General features: G+C 58.3%; 1 protein-coding gene across 3 annotated transcripts in view; it reads right to left on the reverse strand.

The window, feature by feature from the left end:
- Positions 1-372: 372 nt before the first annotated feature.
- The window catches only part of PACSIN2 (protein kinase C and casein kinase substrate in neurons 2), a 132,082-nt gene continuing 106,203 nt past the window's right edge, over positions 373-26,251 (reverse strand). For 2 of the 3 annotated variants that reach the window (XM_019447104.2, XM_053895715.1), the window contains exons 3-11: positions 19,272-19,428; positions 17,025-17,260; positions 15,412-15,567; positions 10,957-11,132; positions 9,291-9,411; positions 6,447-6,568; positions 4,042-4,164; positions 3,437-3,633; positions 373-543 (exon numbers count right to left, since the gene is read on the reverse strand). In XM_019447104.2, coding sequence (XP_019302649.1) covers positions 431-543; positions 3,437-3,633; positions 4,042-4,164; positions 6,447-6,568; positions 9,291-9,411; positions 10,957-11,132; positions 15,412-15,567; positions 17,025-17,260; positions 19,272-19,428 — 1,401 coding nt within the window. In that variant the 3' untranslated portion in view covers positions 373-430. Of the gene's footprint in view, positions 544-3,436; positions 3,634-4,041; positions 4,165-6,446; positions 6,569-9,290; positions 9,412-10,956; positions 11,133-15,411; positions 15,568-17,024; positions 17,261-19,271; positions 19,429-26,251 lie in introns of those variants that run through there. The other variant, XM_053895714.1, reaches the window with a different exon arrangement.

Consider the following 26,251-nt stretch of genomic DNA (forward strand, 5'->3'; position numbering starts at 1 on the left):
GCGGGTGAGGAGACTCGTCGGAGAAAGCCATCGGCGGAGCGAGAATCAGCGGAAGCCACTGCCGACTCGGAGGAGGAAAGGAGGAAAGACGAGGGCGAGACTACACAGATCTGCGAAAAGCCAGCACAGCACGCACAGCGGGCGGGACGGGGGCCGGGGCGCTTGCCGTCCTACTGTGGCTTCCTGCGCGCGGACCGCTCCGTCGGCACCACGTGCGGGAAGGGTGCCGGGTCCCGGGTGAAATGACCGGCGCGTCCGCCTTCGAGAGACACCATGAAGCCAAGAGCAACGGAACCGTCAGCCTTTGCAGGAAAAGGAGCGGACGCTCACACGGCCGGCTGGTGCCGGGGGTGTCGCTGCCCGGGCCCGACGGCCAACGGAGCTCCCGGGACCGCTGCCTCCACCCTCCGCCAGCCAGCCGGCTGGCCCGTCACTGGATTGCCTCGACGTAGTTCGCGGGGTACAGGCCGACCTGTCCGTTGTCCAAGCGTCCCTTGCACCAGCCCTGCTCATCCTCGTCCTCGATCTTGGTCAGCTCGTCCCCTTCAAGACAAGAAGGGAGCGGTCCTGGTGAGCGGTGTGGGCGACAGGCTGACCGCCCGGTCAGAGTCGCCCTCGTGGCTCAGCCCCCACCCTGGGCCCACGGAGGGTCTCGGACCTGGGGGGAAGGGGCAGGCATTCTCTGGGGGACAAAGCGGGGCCTGCGGCCTGGTTATTTCTCTACTAGGTTGCACCTGAAGCCGTCCTTTCGGCCACAGGGGCCTCTGAGAGGTGTCATGGCTGCCATCTCTCAGTGACCCTAAAACAAGCAGCTCCCACAGACACTGCAAAATTAAATGCCACAGGCCCGTGCCTCCTGACTGTCCCAGGCCAGGTCAGAGGAATCCTTTCCGAGGGTCCACACCACCCCTCCTCCACCCTCTCCTGCTGTCCTCCCTCCCGGGCCCTGGCCCACTCGGTCTGGTATCTCCTCCAGCACTCACTGCCCTGCCTCATGCCTTCGTTTCATCTGTGTCCAGAGCAGGCTGTGGGAAGGGCAGGGACCCATCACTCGGTCCCCAGCGCCCAGCTCGGGACATTTGTCCTCAACCCCCCTCCAAACACTGTGAAATGGAAGCCATTCGCCGCGTGTGTTAGTGTGGCTGATGCACGTCTGGTCTGTTCGGACACGGAGGAACCACGAATTCAAGCCAGGCCCCGGGCAGTGGAGGAGATACACTCATGAGAGGGGACAGAGGGAGGCCCGGCCCTTCCAGGAGCCAGACCAGGGGGACGAAGACCAAAGGTGGGGTCGGGGCCGTGGTGGGGGAAGGTCCAGGCCTGGCGGCCAGAGGGGGCCAGAGCCAGGGGACGGGCGAGGAGCCACCTTGCGGAGACGCCGTGGGAACCCGCAGCCCGGACCTTCCCGGGAGCGAGGAGCCAGTGGGAGCCGGTCGGCCCGGCTAGGAGACCGGGCAAAGAGCCCTGCGCCTGGGCCCCGTTTCCTCATCTGCAGACCGGGTTCCGGGAGGATTAAGCGTCAGATCGGGGAAGGGCCGGGTGGTGGCCGATATGCACTGAGCAGCTGCCGTCACTCCCGCGTGGCGGTGGTTTTTCCTGCAGCCGCTGCGCCCGAGATGGGCACCGGGCCGCTCTGTTAGCACCGGCCCCCGCACAACTCTGACTCGGCAACATCAGCAGCGAACACGGGGCGGAGGTGAGCGTCGCGAGCGGTAAACTCCGTCCTCTCCTGTCCTTCCCGCCCCCCACTGTGGGCTCCTGGCAGGGCCGACGCTTCTACAACTGGCTTTTCCCTCATTCCGCCTTGCGTGCCGCCAGGCTCGCGGGTGCACGGCGAGACCAGCTGCGTGACACTCGCACGGGGTGGCAAGGGCGCCAGGGAGAGGCTCCGTGGGCACCTGAGACCCCGAGGAGCAGCGAGCGCCAGCACAAGCTACAGGCAGAAGGAAGCGGTGGCAGCCGGGGGCAGACGTCACGTTACAAATAACACAGAAAACAGACATGGTGAAGAGGGCAGCTTTTGGGCTGTGAAACGTGAATTGGTGATTAAAAGCATGGGTCTCAGTCAGTGTGCTTTTATCAATTCACTCGGAGCAGACGAGGATGTTTGTATCTAAAAGCTGTTGGCAAATCCAACAGGCGGGACTCAGAAAGAATTAGGAATTAAAAATGATTAAATCGAGGGGGTGCCTGGGTGGCTCAGTCAGTTACGCGTCTGACTTTGATTTTGGCTCAGGTCATGATCTCACTATTTGTAAATTCGAGGCCCACGATGGGCTCTGCACTGACAACAAGCAGCCTGCTTGGGATATTCTCTCTCCCTCTCTCTCTCTCTCTCTCTCTACCTCGCTCTTTCTCTCTCGCTTGCTCTCTCTCAAAATAAATAAATAAACTTAAAAGGAAAAAAAAAAGAATCAATGAACAGATGAAGTAAGGGGCTAATGACCACTAGATCTCAGAAACTGGGCAAAGGTGCGTTATGGTGCTTAAGGACTCTCTACAAGCGGCCAGGGGCACCTGATGACCAACCCTGGGCTCGAGGGTGTGGGGCCAGCTGCCGGCCTGCCGAGCACACGACACGGCCCTCCGCCCCACAAGCTGGGCACGGGGGTCCGTCCCAGTGCACACGGCAGCCTGCGCTGGTTGAGCTCATCCACCTAGAGGGGTAGGTGCTGGATCTGGGGTGTCTGTGAGGAGCGAGCAAGGCAGAAGGAAGGAGCTTGGCTCTCTGTGGGCCCACGTCTGTGGGCCTCCTCTGAAAGGCTCTAAGATAGGCTCTTTCAAACTGAGGGTTGCAACCCATTTTGGCAAATTGCAACCAGCATTAAAAAACAAACAAACAAACAAACAAACAATAAAAGACAAAGGCTAGAAAATCTGCGGCACAGGGCTCCCGTAATCTGGATCTAGACTGTTCTGTAAAACAGAAGTTTCAGCTACTGGCAACAAAGGTGTGCTGGTGATAGAACACATACGATGTGGCCGCAGGAGTAAGTTCAAAAGGCACTACCCTAAAACGGGACTCCAGGTGGCCCAGGGGCACACCGAGTGCTATTCTGGGGTCTGGGCCAGGAGGCTGGCTAAGGGCTCCTCTGCCAGCTGGGGGCGTCTCTGGAGAAAGGCTTCCCCTGGGGACCCCCAGGGCTGCTGGGAAAACTGGCTGGTGCTGGAGACCAGCATGTCCTGCCCAGTGCCCCGCTGTGCCCGGTCCTCGGTCCTGCAAGGGGTGGCGCCTCAGGCAAAGGCACCAGGGCACCTCATGCCTTCTAACGTGTGGCATTGAGCACCTGCTGCTTTTGAAATGTGGCGGGGAGGACCGGCAAACGAAACTTGCAGGAGTTTCCCAGACTTAGAAAAACAAAGACACCCCCTAAACCCTAAGCCCCTAGCAGGTCGGAAGCATCCGCCCCAGATGCCCGCCAGGGAGCCCACCTACCAGCCTTGAAGCTCAGCTCGTCATGCTCCTGCCCTTCATAGTCGTAGAGGGCCCGGACCCGCACTTCTGTCCCCGAGGTGGCATCCTCATCAAATGGGTTTGAGTCCCCGTTGGCGTCCGTGGACGAGAACGGGTTGTTGGACTCGTCATCTGACCAGTCAGTGGGGTAGCTCTGGGTCTTCTCGTAGCTGCTCACGCTGCAAGAAAGGAAGGGTTGACCCGGCGCTCCGAGCACGGGGCCGGCAGAGGCGCGAGGCCCTGCCTGGAGCCTCACCCCTGCCAGGGGAGGCCGCAGAGCCCTGGGGCCAGGCAGGGGGCTCCTTCGGCAGGAGAGGAGCCCCTCGGCACACCTGTCTCCCTGTGGTGGTGGCGCGAGGGCCTCGACGAGGGTTAGCAGAGTACAGAAAAGAAGCAAGCACGGATTATTAATGGGTGCCCCCCCGCCCAGCGAAAGAGGAGCCAGAGGCTGTCTACACCGGCAGCCGGGCACCTCCTGCAGGCCTCGTGCATTGCTCTGAGTGCCAAGGGGGCAGGAGCCTGGACAGAGAGAGACGAGAGACAGAGCGAGCAAGGTGGAAACCGGAGGGAAATGTTTGTTCACCAACTTTTTGGCCTTAACGTCCTCCTTCTCACTGACGGTGCTCCCCGTGTCATCCTCGTCCTCGAAAGGGTTGTAGTTGGACAGTGACTGTGCTGACCGTGTGGGGTTGCTCGGGACACTAAGGTCACTACAGGGAGAGAGACAGCTTTCAGGGGACCCCAGCTCGGCACCCCGCCCGGGGCCTGCATGCTCCCAGCTGCAGGATCACAGGGCCAGGGTCTGAAAGGACACATCGGCCACCCCCGCCCCGGATAGGAGGATATGTTGTTTGAGTGGGAAGATGGTCTTAGCAAAAACACTTAGTGATATTCTGGTGGCTAAACACACTTACGGCGTCTAAGAGAGGACGACACTGCCATTTCCCCTCCTTGCCTCTGGACACTGGCTATCCTGAACAGGAGGCCTGGGGTCGGGACAGGCTGCCGCTGGAGCCCAAGTCATGTCTGGGCTTTCGGCTTCTCCCCACAGCCCCCCAACCTGGCCCCCGTTCCCGATGCTGTGAGCTGGCGGGCCAGCCTGAGGGGCTCAGCCTGGGGAGCAGACAGCCTGGGAGGCTCAGAGCCCTGCTGCGGAGAGCAGGAGGGAGGCCCCTGGCCCTCGCCAGACCCCACAGCACAGCACTCTCCTCCTCCTGACTACAAAGGGTCCGGTGGCCTCCTCCCCACTTCTGGGGTTAGAGCTTCCAAAATTGGCACCAAAGCCTACTGAAGCCCTTTCCAAGCCCTTTCCAAGAAGAAAGAAGGAGCCCTTTTGTGCTCCACAGAGAGAACATCCATCTGCACAACTGTATCAGCCGCCTACTGGGTGCCAGGCCCAGAGGGGACAGACTGGAGAGAAATCTGACCCAAGCCCGGCCCGGTGGCCAACAGCCAGGACGCAGTGACTGTGGGCACAAGGTGCAGAACAGGATGGCCAAGAAACGCGACAGGCCCCTAAGAGCCCTGGCACCTGACTGTGGAATTAAGTGGCAGGGTGGGGCCTGTGGGGCCAGCACCGCCTCCTGCCGCCAAGTGGGGGACTGTGTGCGGTCGGCACCCACGGCGCTGGATGGATGGCCCAGACAGAGTGGGGGGGGGGGGCAGGGCACAAATGCCACCAGTGACCCCAGGTGGACAGCCACTGCCTCAGTGGCCTGGCGAGGGACACCGGACCCAAGCCTGGGCTGTATGCCTGAGGCCAGCAGGCCCTCCTCCCTCCCTGGCACCTTTCTCTTTCTGTAGGGGGCTGGTGCTGGGCGGCACCGGCTGCCTAGACTCTCCCACGCCCTCCTCCCCGACCCCTGGGGTGGTGTCTCACCCTCCACACCCCTGCGCCAGTCACACAGGTGCTGGCCTGATCCCTGGGACAGCTCGTACTGCTCTGGCCACTTCACCAAGTTCACCTGTCCAGACGGAGGCACAGCCATCTGAATGGTGACCCATCACATCTGCCCAGGAGGCCCGGGTAGGAGCTTCAGTGCCCGGGGATGCAGAAAGGGCTCCGGAACCTTCACGGACCCTCCTGGGAGGCACAACCGTGAGGTCTATCATTACCGTTGTGGCAGGGAAGCCTCTGGGTGCGGAGCCTGTGTGGCAGGAGTGGCCTCTGGGAGGGGCAGCTCCACAGAGGACAGCAACACCTGCCCGCCGGGACGCGGAGGCCCGGGGACAGGCCTCGTCCAGCACACGCTTTCCCAGAGATTCCAATGACCTCAACATCACCTCTTCTATCCAAACTAGGTTTCAGCAAACAGTGACGTGGGAAATAAAATAACCAACGCTCTCACCAAAGAGGTGACATGTGGGGGCCTGGGTGGCTCAGTCGGTTAAGCGTCCGACATCATCTTGGGTCATGCTCGCGTTCTGTGGGTTCAAGCCCCACGTCAGGCTCTGTGCTGACAGCTTGGAGCCTGGAGTCTGCTTCAGGTTATTTGTCTCCCTCTCTCTCTGCCCCTCCCCCACTCACATTCTGTCTCTCTCGCTCTCAAAAAAAAAAAGGGGGTGGGTGGGACACATGACAATGCTGTCCTGTGCTGCCCCCACTCCCAAATCAGGCCCCTGCACACGGCACAGGGAAGCAACCTGGCCAGGATGCCCGGTCCCACCAGAGGGAGCCACGACAGCGACCTCCACCTGCCCGTGTGCCAGTGGAGATCCACAACGACCAGCCCCTGACATCAGCTCCCGCCCTCACTTGGGGCCAGAAGCCATGTGTGTGGCAAAGGCTCCCTTCTCTGGGTCCTTCCACAGCTCTGGCACCAGGTGAGCTGATGATCCTTCCCAGGGCTGCCCTTGGACCACTACCCAGCAGAGCTTGGATGCCCTGGAAGCATCTGGAAAGACGTGTGTGGGGGGCTCCCTGCAAGGCTTCACTGGGGAGTGTCCGGCCCACGCAGAGGACCCAGGGGACGGAGGCTGCCCCAGTGCCCACCTGCTGGGCTTGCTCTGCAGAGCCTGATCGCCCGTCTGGTTGATGCCCGTCAGGGTGACGCCGTCAGTAGCCTTCTTCTTCTCTCTCCGGCTGAGAGTTCGATTCAGGTCTGCGGACCACTCCTGGGCAGCAGGCACCGAGGGAGAGAGACAGGGAAGTTCATTAGTTTGAGGCCACGTCAGTCTAACACACCGGCCAGCCAGCCAGTGGCCCGCCCTGCCTGGCTAGTGACACGTAGCCTCGCTGCCTCGATTTTGCCTTGTTTTCCAGCCGACCTCAGGTTCCTGGCACCTTCCTACTCCCCCTCCTCACTGCTAAAGGTGGGGACTTGGGCCTGTGGTGGCCTGGTCTCGGGAAGAGAGTTTGGCCAGCCAGCACGCAGGTGTCCAGGGAGCCTCCCCATCCGGCCCCTGCCCACGTGGCACTAAGTCTCCGGCCACCTTAAGCCACCAGGGGTCGCCAGAGGCCTCGCCAGTTTCCTTGAGCCTTCCAAATTAGCTCTTTCAGCAAAGATCCTTCCTATTTATTCCCTAAAGTGTTTCTGGCTCCCAGGGGAACAGGAGGGCTGGCTACAGGACTCTGAGCAAGCCTGCAATGTGGGGACCGCACCACGGGGTGCAAACGCACAGGGCCTGGATGTCACATCACCAAAGGGGCAGATAAGCCAGCTCGACCTCACAGGTCTCCGGGAGCGGCTCCCTCACTGGTAGCACGTGCTGCGGGGCTAACCGAGCAAAGAGTCGACTCCCCAAAGGTTCCCTAGTTTCCCAGCACGTAAACAGCTTTTATCAACTGCACTGAGGGACGCTGGAAGTGGGGAAAGGAAGAAGGGCCGTCCCTAACACGTGTCCCTAACACGATCTTGCAGAAAGGCAGGTAACCCCACCCGTTACCAAACCACCTCCACTGAACTCACCCTTGGTGTGATCGAGGCCACAGCGTGGCCCACATGTACCTGTAGGGCCTCCAGATTAGAAGGCATCTTAGAAACACCAAGTCTAACCTGCCAACTTGTCAGACGAGGAAACTGAGGCCCAGACAGAAAACTTGACCTTGGCCACACAGAGTTGGTGGCAGACTTGGGCCTGACTCCAGATCCTGGTCACCTATTTGTTGATAATTATCTTCCCAACCAAAATCAGCTGACTCTGAGAGACCCGTCCCGACTGGGTGGGCTCCCCAGGGCCCACGTAATCGACACCAGGCCGGCTGGGGAAGGAGGGCCGGCCGTTCGCGAGAACAATGACCAGCACGGGCAGAAATGCTGCCTCAGCTCCTCTGCCGGCACCAGGCTGTGGAGCCCACACGCAGCCCACGCGGGCTGGACACACACGGCACAAGGTTTGGAATTCAATACATTAGCCAAAGAACAGAAACTTACTTCATCCTGCGGCATGGAAAATAAAAACAAATAATTTCATTAGACCCTGTAATTTCATGACCCTGGAAGAACCATTAAGCATATGCCACATGGGGGTGCTGCTTCCCGGCCTGCAGGATCCACAGACAGAAGGGCCACAGTGTGCTCCGGCCAGGACACCCACCCCAGTGGGACGGCCTGTCAAGTCTTCCTTCCCCGACCATTCCGTTCCCTAAGGGACTGGCGGGGGGTGACCTCCTGAGCCAGCTCCCGAGAGCAGCACACGCCCCCTGCAGGGGGAAATCCCGGCTCTGTCCACAGGACACAGGTCAACTCCCCATCCACCGCCACTGGGGGAGGGGGGGAGGGAGGGCAGGGAGGCTATGTGCTTTCTCCTGTAGGTCCGCTTCCACCCTGGAGGGCCCTGGGGCTCTGCTTTGTGCAGGTGCCTCGGAGGAAGGGGCCCAGTCTGCTCTCGGCGTCCTGCTGGGAGAGCTCCTGCAGACAGTGCAGGGGGCCCGCCCAGCTTTCTTCAGAAGCTCCAGAAGATGGAGGCACACGTATGAGGCCTGACACAACGGCCAGCACGGACCAGGTCACGACCCCCAGCTGCCCGAGGAGATGGGCGCCCGTGGTCCTCCCCATTTGATACGTGGGAACAAATCACTCGCTCAGCGTCCCACGGCTGGTAAGTGGTGAGGCCAGACGTGAGTGTAGCCTGTACCCTGGCAGCTCTGGAGGCAGGGGAGGCCCCTCGGCCCTCGCACAAGGCGTCCTTCCCAGAAGGCAGCACCCGCGGGCCCGCAAAGCCTTTCCCGGCCCCTGCTTCATCACAAGGCGCGGAGAACCCCTTCCCTCAGAGAAGGAGGGTGGTAGGACTCATGTGGGGCCCGATGGGGCCTGGCGACCGAGTCCTGTGTCTGGAAGAGACCCGAGGGCCTCAGGGCCTCCCGTTTTACATGTAAAGATACTGGAAGGCTCGGACCCAGGAAATCAGGAAAAGAGGAAAGTTAACCCTGAACCAAAATTGGTTGAATTTCCCGTCTGAAACAAGGCAAAGTGCCTCGTGTGAGGGGGAAGAAGAGCCCACTCTCCACCCCGTCCTGGACCGGAGGCCTGCCAAGCCCAGCTGCACGGCGGCTGCCCCCTTCTCAGCCGTCTGGCAGGGTGGGGCGGGGAACTGGGGCCCCCGCGTGACCTGTGGGTCCTGGCACTCACCACCAAGAAGAGAATGCCAGTGGTCACCAAGTGACCGTCCGAATTCTTAATGAGAAGGGTCTTTACTGAGATTCAGAAGGCCCTTCAGTAGTGCCCTGGGGACTCTGAACATGAAGCTGGTTTCTAGAACAGCCATGCTTAAAGGCTGCCCCACAAACAGGGCAAAGGCCAGCACAGAGTTGAATGAGAAAGTCAGCACATGTCTCAACCTCACGGGCCCAGGCCCCTGCCGGACCAGCGGGGTCACGGGCACAGCCTCCTCTTACCTCAAACTGTGGCCAGTTCATGGACATGCCTGGCCCGTGGTTGGCTCTGAACCACCTCAGGTCCTCCACTGCGTCAGCGGCTTTGATGCTCTGTTCCAGGTCGCGGTAAATGTTCTTGTAGCTAAATCAGAAAGAGGAGACAGGACCGTCTTGAAAGGCAGGGAAGGCTACCGTTCATCCCAGCCAAGAGCCGGGGCCCAGCAGGCACGTGGTCTCCAGCCACACTAGAATCAGCTTCATAGTACGGACCGGGAGGTGCTGCCTGGGTCGGCGGGATGGTCCCCTGGCCTCCGCGTGCACAGGAGACAGACAACGATCACGGTGCGCGAGCCACAGCTTTGGCTTCCCACAAATTGGCTTTTTGTCGTTGTTATTTTTTATTTTTTGGCGGGGAGGGGCAGAGAGAGAGGGGGGCACAGGGGATCCGGAGTGGGCTCTGCACTGACAGCACGGAGCCCCACGCGGGGCTCGAACTCACGAACCGTGGGATCGTGACCTGAGCCGAAGTCAGATGCTCAACCGAGCCACCCGGGGGACCCTTCCCACAAACTGGCTTTTAAACCAAACGGGCCGGGGCTTGGCGGCAGACTCCCTGCCCGCTGGGAGCACCCTCTGCCCTAGAGCCTCAGAGGGAGCACGGCCCCGCGACACCTTCCCTTCAGACGTCCCACCTCCCAACCGTGAGAGAGTAAGTTTCTGCTGTCCTAAGCCACGGGTTTTTGGTATTCTGCCACGACAGCCCCAGGGGGCCACTCGCCATCTACTCCCCAGGGAGGCGAGCCCCCGCCCCCCCTCCCCAGCCAGCGGTGCAGCTCCTGGCAAGTCACGCTCCACAGCCGGCCTCCGTTTTCTCGCCAGTGAGATGGGAAACAGTGCCTCCCGCTGTACGGACTCTCCTAAGGAACAATGAATGCCGGGACAGTAGCTCCGCGAGGACTGTTTCTATCGTGTCACACAGGAGACAAAGAGAATGTAATTTCCTGCGAACGACGAGCCTTAACTTGTGAGTCCTTTCTGAACGGCTCTGCTATATGGATGGCTGAAGTCCACGTCCACAGTTAGCCCGGACCTCTGTCCCAGAGGAGGCATCACGGGACCAAGGACGAGGCGAGTGTGGAAGAAACACCGCGGCGTCCACGTCACGGTTCAGAGCGGAGTCTCTGAGGTCCCGTGCCGTCCAAGGGCCACTGAGAAGTCAAGGGCTGAGCGAGCAGGCAGCCAGCTGCTCTGGATGGAAGGGCCTCGCGAAGGGCTTCGAGGCGAGGTGGTCCTGAGGGTGGGGCACCCCGGCCCGGGAAGCACGGGGAAATGCTCCTGGCTTGATTTCAGATACGCCGCTGTGGTCGGTCCAAGCCGCGGCCCTCCCTTCCTACCCGGGCCCAGAGCGCGTCCGCGGAGCTGGCGGCGCGTGGCCCGAGGCCCCCCGGCTCAGGCCAGCCGTGGGCCATCAGCTGCCACAGGCAGGGGGAGGGGAGGGGAGTACACCACACAGGCCGACCCCGTGGCACAAGACCCTCCCCGGACAGGAGAACTCAGCGGGGAGGAGGTCTCGGGACAGACACGGCCACCCCCAGCCCTGGTCTGGAGAGCAGTTACTGAGCTGTACGCAAAAGCCACTTTCCACGGACCACACGGTGACGTGCTCCCTCTCTGAACGGGAACTCACCTGGCCACGTTCGACAGGTCTAGGTGCTTCTGAACTTCCAGCAGGACTTCCCGGAAGAAGCGCAGGCGCTTTTCCTCAAACTGCTGGCACTGCTCAAACACCTGCTCCATGTTCTCCATGTACTGGGGGGTGCCCTGGTCCAGCTCCTTCAGCGACTTCTCATACTTCTCTTTGGTCTACAAGAAAAGCCGGCACCACGGGACGGAGGTTCATCTCCGCTCACCCCGGCTCCCTCTGGCACAGAGAAAGCCAGCCGGGCTCTGCGCCACCCTGTTCCTCACCCGCCTTTGTCCCTTTCCGCCACTTCTGGCGTCATCGGCATCTAGACTCGTCGGGTGACAATATTCGGGCAGACGCTTTGAGGGGCTTCATAGGGAGTAAGCAGGGTGAGGAGCTGGGACCCAGAGTCCAAGGATCGACTTCCTCGACGCCCCTCAGGTCCCAGCCCACGGGACTCCCGCTTCACCCCTGCTCCCAAAGGGGACACCCACCCGAGCTGGGCGGGGCAAACACTGGGCAAGATGCCCTTCCCACCCCCACGTGGCCAGGCCCCCCAGGCTCATCGCCCAGGCCTCTACAGATTCCAAAGCACAAAGAGCACAAGCTCCGGAGTGTCACAGACTCCACTTTCAAATTCAAGTTCAAGTCCAAGCTGCCCCACTTCTGAACTGCAAACCACACTCTTGGCATCTACTGGGCCTCTCAGCTAGAACCGGCCCAGACAGGTAGATGCTGGGGAAGGGGTGTTCACTCTGGAGCCCAGGGTGCGTGGTCTCGAGCACCGACCGCTGCCACGCTGACTCCCATCCACGTCATCTACCCGTGTCCTCTCTCCCCGGGGAAGGGCTGCCAGGTCACCCACGCGCCTCGGACCTTGCCCACGACAGCGGTGACTCAGAAGTTATGTCAGAGGCAAGATCACGGGGTTGAGTGCCAGACAGACCTGGGGGCGGGTCCTGGCACCCCATTTTCTGACAGCCCCACTTTCCTTTGCAGAACATGAGGTACAGGCAACCCTTGTCTTATCGTGTTCCACGGGTATTGCATTTTTTCACAAACTGAAGGTTTGTGGCCACCCTGCGTGGACCAAGTCTATCGGTGCCACTTCCCCAGCAGCATTCGCTCACTTCAGGTCTCTCATCACATTTGGGTGACTCTCATAATACTTCAAACTTTTCCGCTATCATTACCATTATTATGACTTTCGTCATGGTGATCTGTGACTAACGATGACTCCGTGAAACCTCAGTTGATGGTTACAACTTTTCAGCAATAAAATATTTAATTAAGGTATGTACGTCGTTTTTAGACGTAATGCCATTGCACACGTTGTAAATTACACTATAGCATAGACGTATCTTTCACATGCACTGAGAAACCAAGAAAGTCATTTGACTTGCTTTACTGTGACACTCCCTTCGTTGTGGCGGGTCCAGAACCAAAACCCCAGGGCCTGCACTTCTACTTCGACATTCTGGTATTTAAATGAGGGAACACAAGATGGGCACCAAGTTGCACAAAGCAGGAATCCAAAAAAGTTCTGGGCCCCTTGTCCTCCGGCCCACTACACTCCCCTACACAGCTGTTCCTTCAGAGACCGTCCTGAGAAGGGATTTTACCAGAAAGGAAGTATGATAGGACCACGGTAGTATCCTGGGGCAAATGGAGGGACAGCAGAGCTGGGGCGATATTTCCGATAAGCCTTTCCAGCTGGGGCCATATTTACTGTAAACCTTTCCACTATGGAGACCACGGACGGGTGGGCTGGCCACGCAGGAACTTGGCTTTTCTGGTCCTGATGACAGTGTGGGCTTCCAAGAAAGGGCTGAGCCTCCCTGAGCCGTTACAGGCCGCCTCGCCTTGAGGATCAAGGCCATGCCTTGGGACCCCGGCTGTGGGTCCCCCGCTCGAGACCCCAAGTCTACTCACTGTCTATACTGCTTCCCTCCCAGGCACGCTTCTGTGACTCATGTCCTGGAAAACTCCCCTTTATGCCCCAGGGATCTCTCTTCTCAAAGACTTCCCCAACAGGCCCCGTCCACTCCCTGGAACAACCCCCTGCCCCCTCCCGTATCTACCGTTCCTTGTCCTGCTTCTGAGCCTCCTGGCTGGGCTTGGGTCCTCTGTGACCCCAGAGAAAGGTCATCCCTTCCAGTCTGGGCATTCCCAGCAGGAACAGAGAGCCACCAACTGCCCTGATTATTCCTCCTCCTCCTCATCGGCCGCCTGCATGTGTGAGGCCCTGTGTGGGATCACTAGCTCGGAGGCCCGAAGACCTGCAGCTCTAGTTTAAACAGCCGGCGCCCAGCGGTACCACCAGGGCGACACAGAGCAACCACTTCTCTGGGATACTTCAACACAGCAGCCTCCCTGGGCACCCCGGGGCACCCGGTGGCGACAAGACGCTCCCCGGGCACGTGGCCCGTGTTCACAAACAGTCCTGCCCCAGCAAAGGCCAGACAGAGAGCGCGATCACCACCCCTGGGGAATCCCCAGCACTGAGCACTTAGAAAGTTCCCAGTAAACATCCGTGGAGCAAAACGAGAAGCAGCCTTCGCTCTCCTGTGGACGGTGACCTTTAGCACTGAACGTGAGGAGTTCTTTCTGATGGATACTGCGAGGTGCAGTCACTGCCTGACCGGTAAGAAATACAGAAGGGCGTGTGCAGCCAGTCAGTGTTGGTTTTTGGAAACCGCTTCAGGAAGGGGAGGTGGGGGTGGGGGTGCCCTCCTCTCTGGGCTGGCTCTCGGCCTACGAGGACCATCGTGCTTCAAGGTCACCGACCAGACCGCAGAGCCAGGAGGGAAATCTCTACAATGTGGCCCAGTCATCCTGACAGGCGCCTTACATCCGACCTTGGACCCTGGGTCTGTTCTGCCGAAGCATCGATTTAGTGAACTCTGTTCGGAGCGGCTGGAAATAAAACAGGAAAGGTATGTGTCTACATCTCCCTCACACCCACACCCCGGCACAGAGACGGCGCATCTCTCCTCTGGGCGCCGTCCTGGGCACCTGGCAGAAGCGGCCCTCAGCACCCCGCCGGCCTCACGTTCCCGGAGCCCAGGTGCCCTCCCTATTCAGCGCGTAGCCCCAGGCTCCTGACCCGATCCCACAGCGGAGGCAGCAGCTGCTCTAAAACCCCACATTCCTGACCGTGCCCCAGGCCCAGAACCAGGAGCGGGGAGTGGGGGCTTGCTCCCCAAGAGGCTCCGGTGCTCGCTCTGAGGGATGGGCTCTTCCACAGACGACATTCTGCACGACCCCGCCCCCTCGCTACGCTGACGACAGAGCAGCGAGGAGCGGAGAGAGAGGGTACGGGCCGTCCCCCGCTCACATCACCAGCTGGCACAAGACTGAGCCTCTCCCAACACAGTTTCCTCAGTCACACACAGAGATGCCACCACCTAAGTCCCCGGGCTCAGTGGTGCTCACCCAAGCCGGACACGGTGGAGGGTGTCCACGGAGCAGCTCAGGGCTCCTGCTTCCCCTCGGCCTCACGTCCTGTCCCAGCCGCAGGGCCTCTCCACTTCTCTGCGTCTCTCTCTCCAGACGCAGGCTGGCGTCTCCTCGCTCAGCCCTGCCGCAGAGCAGCCCGACGGCCCCGGCCCCCTGCACCCTCACCGCACAGCAGAGGCGGTGGCCCGGGGCCTCGCTCACGTCAGCTCTCACTTCCCGGGAACTTTCAAACGACGTGAACCTGTCCAGCATTGGCACTGCGTGCCCCGGGCCTTCCGGGCAGGATCACTCCGGCCTCCGCGGGCGCCCTCACGGTCACACCGCCCTCCCATCCGCTCTCTGATCCACGGCACTGCACAGAGGGCACCCGGGATGCCACACTGCCTGTGCGCCTGCACCTCTCCGGGGCCTTCACCGCTGGGCCCTGCTCCCTCGACCCCGCCTATGGCCACAGTGCCCTGGGCCTTCCAGGCACTCCTGTCCTGCCATGGGACTCCCGCCCCTCACCACCAGAGCAATCCCTGTAAGCTGTGGTCCTCCTCCACACCTGTGCCCTCCCCGGGTTCTGGAACCTTCTTTCAGTGGCTCCCTGTTAGCAGCGTCAGAAGCTCACCACCTGCCTTGCAAGACCACTGGCAATTTGGACATCATAACCCCCTGTGCCAGCTCAGACGTCAGCTCCCTGCCGCTGACGTTCACGCCTCCACGTCCCGCACAAGCTGTTCCCGCCTGGCAGGCAGCAGCCCCGCCGCCCTTCCCCAAGCAGAGGAATGGCCTGTTCCCCTGCCTGTCCAGCACTCGCTTCCGCCCCGGTCCTGAGCAGGGCACGGGGGGGCCGCGGGAAGGGGCTCACTGCGGAACTCTCTCGAGGGCAGCACTAGGTTCCGCTGCCGTGGCACCTCCCCCCGCATCCGCTCCAGCGGCGACAAAGGCCGTGGGCCAGACGGGTGGCCAGCTGAGGCACGCGCGTTCAGCGTGGAAAAGCTGTGCCCGGTTTACCTTAAGAACATCTTGCTTGCATTTTTCTACTTTGTCTTGCAACTTCTTAAGCTGCTCGGGGTTGAGGGATGGGTCTGCTTTGCTGTTGGTTTCTCGTGACGTGGCCAACTTCTCCTCTTTGCACGCCGCGTGGTAGGCCTTCTTTGCTGCCTCCACCTGTGGGGAGAGGGAGCTCCTGAGCGCCACATCGGGAGCACAGAGTCCCGACTAGAGGCTCCAGACTCTGCTCGCGCCACCCAGACGAGAGGGAGGAGCAGGTGCAGAGCTCTGCGCGCCGCACGATCGCGACAGGGCATCCAGCAGACGCTGGCGCGGTGCCTGCCTGGGGCTGGGCGCCCTCCTGGGCACCAGGGGTGCGGCACCCAAGGCCCCGGGCTGTCACGGAGCTCTCCATCCAGCCAGAGAGGCGACTACAAGAGACGGCTGAAGAACAGAGTCAGAGGGTAATGAGTGCCAAGGAGGAGAGAAGAGCGGGGAGGCGACGCCGTGCCGAGCTGCATACGGAGGCTGGGGAGAGCCGGCCGAGAGAGACGCCACGGAGCAGGAATGGGAAGGAGGTGAGGCTGTCTGCGGGAAGAGCATGCCAGGCAGCTGGAACAGCGAATACAAAGTTCCAGGGCTAACGTGAGGGGCTGGTGTTGGGAGGCAGAGTCACAGGACACGTGTTCCACGGCTCTCTCACATATATACACGCACGCATACATGTGCAGATGTCTGTATAGTTTTTTTTTTAAGTTTTTTTAAAGTTTTCATATTTTTAAAATTTTTTTTAATGTTTATTTTTGAGAGAGAGATAGAGTGCAACTGGGGAATGGGCAGAGAGAGGGAGACACAGAATCCGAAGCGGGCTCCAGGCTCCGAGCTGTCAGCACAGAGCCCGACGTGGGGCTCGAACTCACGAACTGCGAGATCATGACCTGAACCGAAGTTGGGCGCTCAACCGACTGAGCCACCTAGGCGCCCCTGGATGCGTGTATCTTTACTTCACAGATGTTTCCCTGCTTAAGCCAAAGTCACAGAGTTCATTCTAGAGAGGAAAGAGTTTTGTAACCGTGGCCTCATGAGGGGGATAATCATTACAAATGAGGCCGCGGACAAGAAGAAAGGAGAGTGGCGAAGGCCGAGACAACAGAGAAAAGGAGAGCCTGTCGTTACAACCCCAAGACAGAGGTCTGTTCTGGGCGGTTCTGGGGAGGAGGAAGGCAGTATGGCTCCTGAGAAAAGCTGGGGGACGGGCAAGGAAGGAAGCAGCACGGCCACCCAAGGAATGGGGCTGGCGAGCTGCGGGTGGTGAGGGCAGGGGTGCGTGTCTGAGAGCCTCCCGCGAGCCAAGGCTGGGCAAGGCTCAGTGGCTTCGGTTGCTACGTTTGGAAAAACCAGTATCAGTATCATTTGCAAATTTCAGAGAAAAACACATACAAAAGAAACATTTCAAATTAATCCTTTCTACTAGCCCAAAGGGACTGCGGGGTCTTGAACTGGAGTAAATCTTAGCCACCACGGGCCTCCGAGGGGTGGCCCATCTCTACCGCTGCCCAAAGCACTCAGTCGGGGAGCAGCCAGGAAGCAGGGGCGCCGGGTCGGGCAGGGAGCTGCCTGCAGGAGCCATGCACCTCTTTTAGCTTCTTGGCCCAGGGCTTCTGCGCCTTCCGAAAGCCGTCCTCCGCCTCTTTGGTCTCCTTGAAGCCTCCCATCATCTGCTTGTGAAAGGCTTCCTTCTGCCAGTTCTTGATCTTCTCGAAGTCCTCGTTCATCAGTGAGGCCTTCACCTCCAGGTGCAGCTCGCTCACTCTCTCCGCCTCGGCCATGACCGCCGTCCAGGCCTTCTCCACCGTCCCGTACTGGGGCCCTGGCACAGGAGAGAAGCTGCTGGTTACTCGCCCGCGGCTCCCGGAGGGGCCCTGCCCTGGGGATTTGCTCTGTTAACCTGTCTCTGCTGTGAGGACCGGATTCTAGGCCCAGCAGCCTGGCTGCTGGGCCGAGAGGTTTCCTTTGGGTTCTTTCAGATCTTTTTCTCTCAGTGGCTGTTCCTTTTTCAGCCTGGGATGAAGAAAGAATAAGGAAGCGAAGCTGGATGTACTCAGCCATTCTTTTGTTAGGGAAATCTGGGGATTACCCACGTTTCCTTTTTTTAGAGTCACTAAGCTCTTTAAAAACTCGAATTTCTGCATCTTGGAAGTTTTTCTTTTTCCTAATTAATATTTTTTAAATGTTTATTCATTTATTAGGGTTGGGGGGGGGGGGAGAGGCAAAGAGAAAGAGAGACAACATCCCAAGCAGGCTCAGCACTGTCAGCATAGAGGCTGACATGGGGCTCGAATTCATGAACCAGGAGATCGTGACCTGAGCTGAAATCAGGAGTCAGACACTTAACCAACTGAGCCACCCAGGCGCCCTAGCATCTTGAAAGTTTTAATATGCTTATGGCTGGCTGGAGAAGGAGGTGCCTCTGAAGTGAGCTGACCTCTCCCCCTTCTTGAGGCCTCTCCCTTCCCCGCGGGGGGCTCTCCAGCACCTCCCTCATTCACTCCCAGGAGGAGCCTGGCTCAGAGCAGGAACTTGAGAGCTGCTCGTCAAACAGAGGACTGTCTCCTCAGCAGAATGGAAGCCCTGTCTTGGGGAGAGGAAGGAGAGTTGGAGGCAGGAAGCTGCTCTGGCCAGATGGAAATCTCTAGGCAGTGGTCCCCTCGCACGCTGCGCTCAGGAAGGAAGCTCGTAATCGGCCTGTCACTCTGTTGAGGGTGTGGGGTGCTGGCCTCAGGTGAGGGAGGAAGAAGCTGTGACGGAATCTGAGGGGGACAACTGCTGTTTGAGCTGCGCACTGACACAGAGAGGCACCGGAGGGGAGGATAGCCGTGGGGGGTGTGAACCCTTCTGAACCTCGACTCCCTGTGTCTACAGAACAAGCTGCTCCCTGTCCTGCCTCGGTCTGCCACGCAGTGGTGGGATCCACGCGGTGAGGGGGGCAACGGTGCTCAGTGAGCCTCAAGTTCTGAATCAACACAAGGGACGGTGCTGGCAGCTGGACCCCAAGAGGTGGAAATAAAGTAACAAGTTACGGCTCCTCGTCACCCGTGCGTGACCACCTCACTCCCTGGCACCTGCTTGTACCAAGGCACTGTGCTAACCACCCCCACCTGACCGACGACCAGTTTCAGCAGCAGGGGAGACACGGGCAGCTGGTCTAGACCGGACCGAAGCTGCCTGGGGCCCCGCCCCCCCTCCCCCCGCCGGACCCCGAGGCCAGCGGCCTGACTTCCCCATCCTCTGAGGTGGGCTGCCACGGGAAAGGGCCTGCCCCACGGCACACCCTGAGAAAGCCCCACCAACCGGCTTCTGTCGCAGGAAACCCTGGAAGCCATCAAGCCCCCCTCTACTGCCGGGAGGTGCGTCCTGAGCACAATCCATATCTACGGCAGCAGTCGGTTACCAAACTCCAGAATCTTCCGAGCGTTTTGCTAGGGAGGGAGCGGGGGCAGAACGCACACCATACGACACCTCTAGTTGTTCCTGCTAAAATTCCAAATCAGAAAGCCTGGCGATGTCACCACCTAGTCTTTCCTGATCTGCTACACAGCCGAGCTTACGAATAAACAACCCTCTGTGTCGGACCCGCCGTGCAAAGCAGCCAGCTCTCTGCCATGAGAGCGCTGACTCGAGTCTGGGTCCCGCAGGCGCCGTCCCGGGTTAGGCTGGCAAGCGTGGCAAGTCCTGCGGATGACCGGGGCTCCGCAGAGGGGGGCTCGGGTGCCGTCTGCAGAGAGGAGCCCCGTGCCGCAAAGAAAGGGGAAGAGGGCTCACCCCGCCCGTGCTGCTGGGTGACGGCGCCCCGCTGCCCCCCGGGGCGGCGGCCTCCCTACCCTTCTCCACGAGCTGCCTCCAGCGCCGCGCCCACTCGGTGAGCTGCTGCGCGTACGCCTTCTCGATGCGCGCCCGTTCGTGCAGGCAGTTCATGAGGTCGCTGCACAGGCGGTGGCCATCGTCGATCCGCTTCACCGTCCGCTTGTAGTTCCCGACCTAGGAGACAGAACCACACGGTGAGGCCGGGGCCCCCTCCTGGGGCTGGGGCAGGCCTGACCCCCGCGGCTGCACGCGCAGCCTGCGTGCCAGCCGGGCTCATCCACTCTTCCACTCAAAAGGCACCCTGCGTTGTTAGATGACAAGCTCCCCATTTTTATTACTGGCAGGAACATTAAAAAAAAAAAAATTCAGAGCTCAAAAACCACGTGGCCAGCGTCCACGCTCTGACACCACGGGCCAGGGAGGGGGACAGACCGGCACAGGCAGGGCTGTGGTGGAGGGAATGGCGAGCTGAAGGTGCCCAGAAGGGCATCTCATGTAGACCAAGGGGTGAGGGACAGCTCCTGGAGCAAGTGATGTCTGACTAGAGAGATGATGATAATAATAATAATAATAATAATTTAGTGGCTCGGATTTAAATGATTCTATAATTAATATTACAGAACTGGCTAAAGACCTTTGGAAAATCACTGGTATAAACAGGTTTCAGGCACCTCCCACTTTAACATCATCCCGTGCTGGATGATTATCACTTCCCGATTAGAGCACTCAACACTCTCCCACTTTCTGAGCACCTACTATGTGCCAGGCAACACAGCAGGTGTTTTGCACCTGCAAATACCGCCCTGCCATGGCAAGTAGGAAGATGAGAAAACCAGGGCTTAGGGGATGACCTAGGTCACTAAGATCAGGGGCAGCAGCTGAAGGCAGCATCTCAAACGGCTCCGGGTAGGACCGTCTCCAAGGCAAAGCTCAGGCTCCTCTCTGCTTTGACCAGTGTTAAGGTGAGTTTGGACTACATCCTCTCACATATGAAAAGAGAGACTAGCTCGTTTAAATTATCAAATATAGGGGCGCCTGGATGGCTCAGTCAGTGAAGCATCTGACTTCAGCTCAGGTCATGATCTCGCAGTTCGTGAGTTCGAGCTCCGCGTCTGTCTCTGTGCTGACAGCCCGGGGCCTGGAGCCTGCTTCGGATTCTGTCTCTGTCTCTGTCTCTCTGCCCCTCCCCTACTCTCTCTCTCTCAAAAATAAACATTAAAAATTTTTAAAATAAATTATCGAATATAAAAGAAGAATTAAGAAAACATTAGTGGCTGCGCTGGAGTGAGGATCAAAGCGTTCACCAGACCACCTAGAAGGGCAGCGCGGACACTGGGGCGCTGGAGGAAATGTGGCAGAGAAACGATCATGCCGTTCCAACCCTTCCTTCCCACTCGCTTCCAAAATCTTCACCAACTTTGACCAACTTTACCATTTCTGAAGGTCTCTCTGCTGGCTGATCCCTCTCCTATTTCACCCCTGTTTAGACTCAGTCTGGAAGCTCCTGCAGAACAGAGGACTAGGTCCCACTCCTACACAAAAGGGGACAGTCCTCGCTCTCCCGGGCAGGCTGCGGAGACCGACAACGGCACAGCCTGTCGAACTCCGGTTTACGAAGAGTTCACGCTAGAGTTTCTCCTGCCCTGAGCTGAACTAACCGAGGGGAGGGGGGCAGTGGTGAAGTCCTTGAAGAGGGACAGGACACGGGGGCCCCCGGAAGGGCATGGGCAACAGGGGAGGAGCTCTGGCCCCTCAGGAAGGGCCGTCGCTGAGGCCAGAGAGGACCCCGCTCCCAAGGGGACCAGCAAGGAGCCCCGGAGGCCAGGCGGCCCGGGCAGCCTTCTCCACCAGGCGCCGAAGTGCACGTACAGCTCCGGGAGCGCGCGGCCAGGCAGTTGCTCCTGACCAAGACGGGCAGCTTTCGACTGTATCCTCAGCAGGCCCTGTCATTAGCGAGGCAAAAAGCAAGCGTTTCACAACCAGCTGGAAGTGACACCGAGTGCTCACTTCCCTTTAAAATAGGGCCCTGCTGTCATTTTGAAATCTACAGCAGGATGGAAAAATAAATAAATAGCCAACAAAACACAACTCTGTGTCGCTGAGCTGGCGGCCACAAGGGCTAAGATCATCGCAGCTCGATTCAGGCTCGACAGGCGACGTGAGACCGTGATGCGGAGCTGGCTTTCGCCTGTCACCAACAATATCCAAACTGGTAATCAAGATCACAGCATGTTGGCTCTCCAGAAACCTACCCACCTCTCTGCTTTTCAAAAGCCTCGTAAAAAAATTTTAGGGAACAGAAGAGGGTATCTGTTAAGAAGGCACACGCTGGTCCAAGCCAGGTCCTGAGCAGTACCTCAGCCGCTGTTCATACTTAAGGACAACTCTTGAAATCTGACATCGCATTCCCAGCTGCAGCAAGGAATGCAGGCAGGACGTTTCCAGAATCATGTGTTTTGGGTTTAAATGTTGGCCGCTGTGACCACTGCTGAGGCCAAGGGGAGAAGGGAGTGGTCATGACAACAGGCACTGAGATGCTCTAGGAACGTCTGCCCTACTGGGCTTTCCTCCATTAAAAGGCTACATATGGGCTCGAGACGCCTATCCCTTTAGTCCACACCCAGGGACGTTCACCAGGAAGTACTATCAACATCTGCACAGACTGCCCAGTGACAGAGCGATGTGGCCTTCCCGCTCCCCTGAGCAAGGTCCTGGCGGTCAGGGTGCTGACAGCTGTTTCTCTGGACTGAAATATAATCTACGTACAATAAAATTCACCCTTCACAGGGATACAGTTAGACGAGTTCAGATGCATGTAAGCCGTGTATACCGTATCAAGGTACAGAAACTTCCATCTCCCTGCCTTGTCCCCCGTGCCCTCCTGCAGTCAGCCTCTGCCCCACAGAGCCCCGGCAGCCACTGATCTGACTGGCGTCCCTTGTGGGGGCAAAGGTCAGGCCGCCCCAAGCCAGGCCACTGTGGCATGAAGATTATTTTGAGTTAAAAAGCAAGCAAACCCCAACAGATTCAGGAAAAGCTCTTTACCTCCCCCACCCCCGACCCCCCACTGCCTAAAAAGGATCTGGATTGAGGACCTGCTCCAGGAAGAAAGCTATGGTATGCCACAGATAACGTTATTCTGTGAGCTAGGCGTGGTGGACAGAGAAGGGCCCAGGAAGGCCTGTCTGATCAAAGTTCTCTCTGTCCCATTGTTTCCTGGCGGCTCGGCAAACATTTGTCCACCAAACATTGACTCTTTTTCATTTACCTGTGAATTACATTCCTTCCCTTTGAAGCCCCAGACCCCTACCCCTTCTCCTTAGTTCAGGATGACAGACATACCTCGCTTTGCCCGTCTTCGGAATATGCCACGTCTGTGTGGATTCCCCAAGTGTACAAACTAAATTTTTTCTTCTTCTGTTAATCTGCCTCATGTCAATTTGATTCTTAGTCCAGCCAGAAGGACCTTGAAGGGCACAGGAAATTCTTCCTCCCCAACACCCTTTACCAAGACGTCCGGGATAAATGGAAACACCCGGCATGTGGCCTGGCCTTTGAGCCGGTTCCATGTTATTGTCTAGGTCAGTAGTTTATTCCTTTTTACTACCAAGAGCTGTTCTATCGTGTGGAGACACTGCCATGTACTTGCTTGCCCTTTCGTCCTGTTGAAGGACACTGGGGTTGTTTTCAGTTTGGGGCAATTACAAATAAAGAAGCTATAAAGATTCCTGGGCGGGTCAAACACTTAAGAGTGGGAATGTTATACGATAAGCACACATCCAACTTTGTAAGAAATCGCCAAACCATGACCCAAGTGGCTGCACATTTCGCCTCCCAGCTGCAGGGTATGAGGGTTGCGACTGCTCTGTGCTCTCCCTGGCACTTGGCGCCGCGTCGGGTTCATTTTTGGAATATTTTACCATTTTGTTTGTACGTGGCAGTTGTCTCACTGTGATTTTAATTTGCACTTTCCTAACGTCTAATGATGCTGACAGCCTTTTCTCGCTCCTGTCTGCCGCCCATATGTCTTCTTTGATAGAGTGTGCTCTCTTTGTTTCAATACATTAAAAAAATTGAGGTATAATGCTGACTGGTTTTTGAAGTGCAAGAAAAGTTAATTTGCAAATACGTGACACAGCGATCGTATGATAAAGTGAGGACATACACGGTTAGCTATTTTTGCTTTACCAGTTTTGTAGTTTAAAAGTTTCTCTCTTGCTTTCTTCTTTTTTTTATAGTTTTTTTTTAATGTTTTTATTCATTTTTGAGAGACAGAGACAGAGCACAAGCAGGGGAGGGGCAGAGAGAGGGAGACACAGAATCTGAAGCAGGCTCTAGGCTCCGAGCTGTCAGCACAGAGCCCAATATGGGGCTCGAACTCATGAACCGTGAGATCGTGACTTGAGCTGAAGTCGGTCGCTTAACCAACTGAGCCACCCAGGTGCCCCTCTCTCTTGCTTTTCAAAACACTGGTTTATGGGGTGCCTGTGTGGCTCAGTCAGTTAAGCGGCCCACTTCGGCTCAGGTCATGATCTCGCAGTCTGTGAGTTCAAGCCCCGCGTCGGGCTCTGTGCTGACAGCTCAGAGCCTGGAGCCTGTTTCAGATTCTGTGTCTCCCTCTCTCTGACCCTCCCCCGTTCATGCTCTCTGTCTCAAAAATAAATAAATGTTAAAAAAAAAAAATAAAAAACAAAACAAAACACTGGTTTGTTTTGAGATAGCCAAATGGCAGATAACTTTATGTAGAAATTTAAAAACTAAACAAGATTTCTTCCAAACCTTATTATCAGTTGATTTATTCACAGAAAGCCCAGTAGGGTCTGAAGCCACCTATGTTCCTAAGTTCCTCTAAATTCAGGCTCACCCCCTCAGATACCAAAATACTAAAGGCAGACACTCACCACACATGTCCCTGGGTGCAGGGCTGGGACACCCCCCTTCCTCAGGGGCTGCCCAGCCTGCCCAGCCAAGGGGAGGGGCGAGAGGTGGGGAAGGTCTACTGGAGGCAACATCCAAACCAAATTTTCAAGGACCAGTAGGACACTGGCCAGGTTAAAGGCAAGGAGAGGAGGAGAGGGACACATCTGGAGAGAGAGAACAGTATGGGCGACAAGCTCCGCCAGCAAGGAGACCCAGGGGTGCTGGCCATGAGGCATGGAACATGGAACACAGAACGCAAGGGAACGACTGGCCATTTCGATGGGGGGTTGGGTGCAGCTGGGGGTGGGGGAATCAGATGGTGAGAAATCTCGAGGGTCAGGCGTTCATCCTGGAAGGTGCCACGCTCAGGGGCTGGGCGGGGGGCTCGAGGGGGAGGGGGGGGGCGGTTTCAGGAGTGCGAAGCTTCCAGAGGAGGGTGCGAGCGTAACCTCCTCAGGCTGGGGCCTCAGCAGTGGGGACAGAGAGCGGAAAGGCAGGACAAGGGACCGCTCTGTCCTCCAGGTGGCAGGTGGGGGCAGGATCCCAGTGGCCAGGCACCTGGCCGGGGGCAGGGGGGACTGTAATTCATGCAGGCTGGGCTGGGAAAGAGCAGAACCACCACCTTTCTAGAGTCCTCCAGAAGCCACTCTCCTGCCCCCACTCCTCCTAGGGGGCCACACTCCTCCCCACCACCAAGCTCGCTGTCCTCCGGGGAATCAGAATCACTCCATCCTCTCTCCACCCACAACCCCCTACCCTGAGGCCTGGAGGGAGCCCCTAGCAGTCAGCCCACCTCTCCCTTTCTGTAAGTCTGACTCCAGTCGTTCCTCGGGTTTCCCTCCACCCCAGGGGCTGAGAATCCAGCGTCAGACACACCTTTGGGTTTAGAGTCAGCTAAGGCGAGTCTGGGGCTGGAGGTGCAGTGATCCCCGTGCAGAAACATCTGGGTAATCGGGAATCAGAACAGAGACAGTGGGCTCTGTCCAAACCCCAGCAGGTTTATAATTACAGGGGCGCCGGGAGGGACTGTTTAGACAGGTCGCACCAGCTCCTCGTTTATCCTCTGGGTGGAAACAGTCCGGAACTGCCTTTCACAAGGACGCTGCACAACGCCTGCTTCTCTGACTTTAGAGCCAACTTATCCGGACCAATCCCCTTCTGTGGAGCACGGTGGCCAAAGGCAACAGGAAAGCTGGAGGATTTGGAAGCAGCCCAGTGAGACCGCCAGGCTCCCAGGCGGGTGACGGGGCGAGCGAAGGCAAACCCGCAGCTCCTCGGAGCCCCCCCACCTGTCGGCCTCCCAGTGCCAGGGCCGGGCCCCAGTACAGGCTCAGCTACCATCACCTATGCTAACCACAGGCCACTGGGTCAGAGGAACCTACAAGGTACCACGCACTGGTCATCTCAAGTACACCTTCCATTTTATTCTTTGTACCGTCCTCTTTGGCTGCTGACCACCAGACCCATCACAGACAGATTACCTGTTACAGCCTAAGTCCCAGAGTGAAACCAATGGCCCAAGTGAGAACGGAGCCAGGCAGGGCCGCCCCAAAGCCCACACTCTCCTACCCTGAGCTGCCTTGGCTTCCTCCTGCCCGTGGCTCATCTCAACACTACCAACGCTCCCAATGGACTTGGGGCCCCCCAGGAGCCCCAGTGAGGTTGTGGCTGCCTCACTGCCGACCCGATGCACAACAGAGTGAGGGAGTGGCAGCCTGTGCCCCAAAACACCCTGCCCTCCCCAGCCAGTTCCTGTGTCCATGCCCCCAGACAGCTTTACTTCCTGCCGTCCCGAGCTGTGCAGGCCAGACCTGCAGCGCACAGGACGCCAACCCCCAAATACCGTGCGTCTCACGCTGTGCCCTAAAAGGGTGTGGACCTCCTCATGCACCACTCTTCCCCCACTGCCTTCCACGGGGTCTGCCACACAGCTGGCACTCAGCAAGAATGTAAGATAGGACCAGAAAGTGACTACAAGAAAATACAGGTGACTTTGGGCTGGGCAAGATCCTTAAAATTTCAAAAGTCAAAGCTGTGCGCTTACACGCATGCGTGTGTATGTCTATGAATACATCTT

The sequence above is a fragment of the Panthera pardus genome, unplaced genomic scaffold, assembly GCF_024362965.1.
Source record: "Panthera pardus isolate Hobbes unplaced genomic scaffold, ASM2436296v1 HiC_scaffold_6, whole genome shotgun sequence".
NCBI lineage: Eukaryota > Metazoa > Chordata > Mammalia > Carnivora > Felidae > Panthera > Panthera pardus.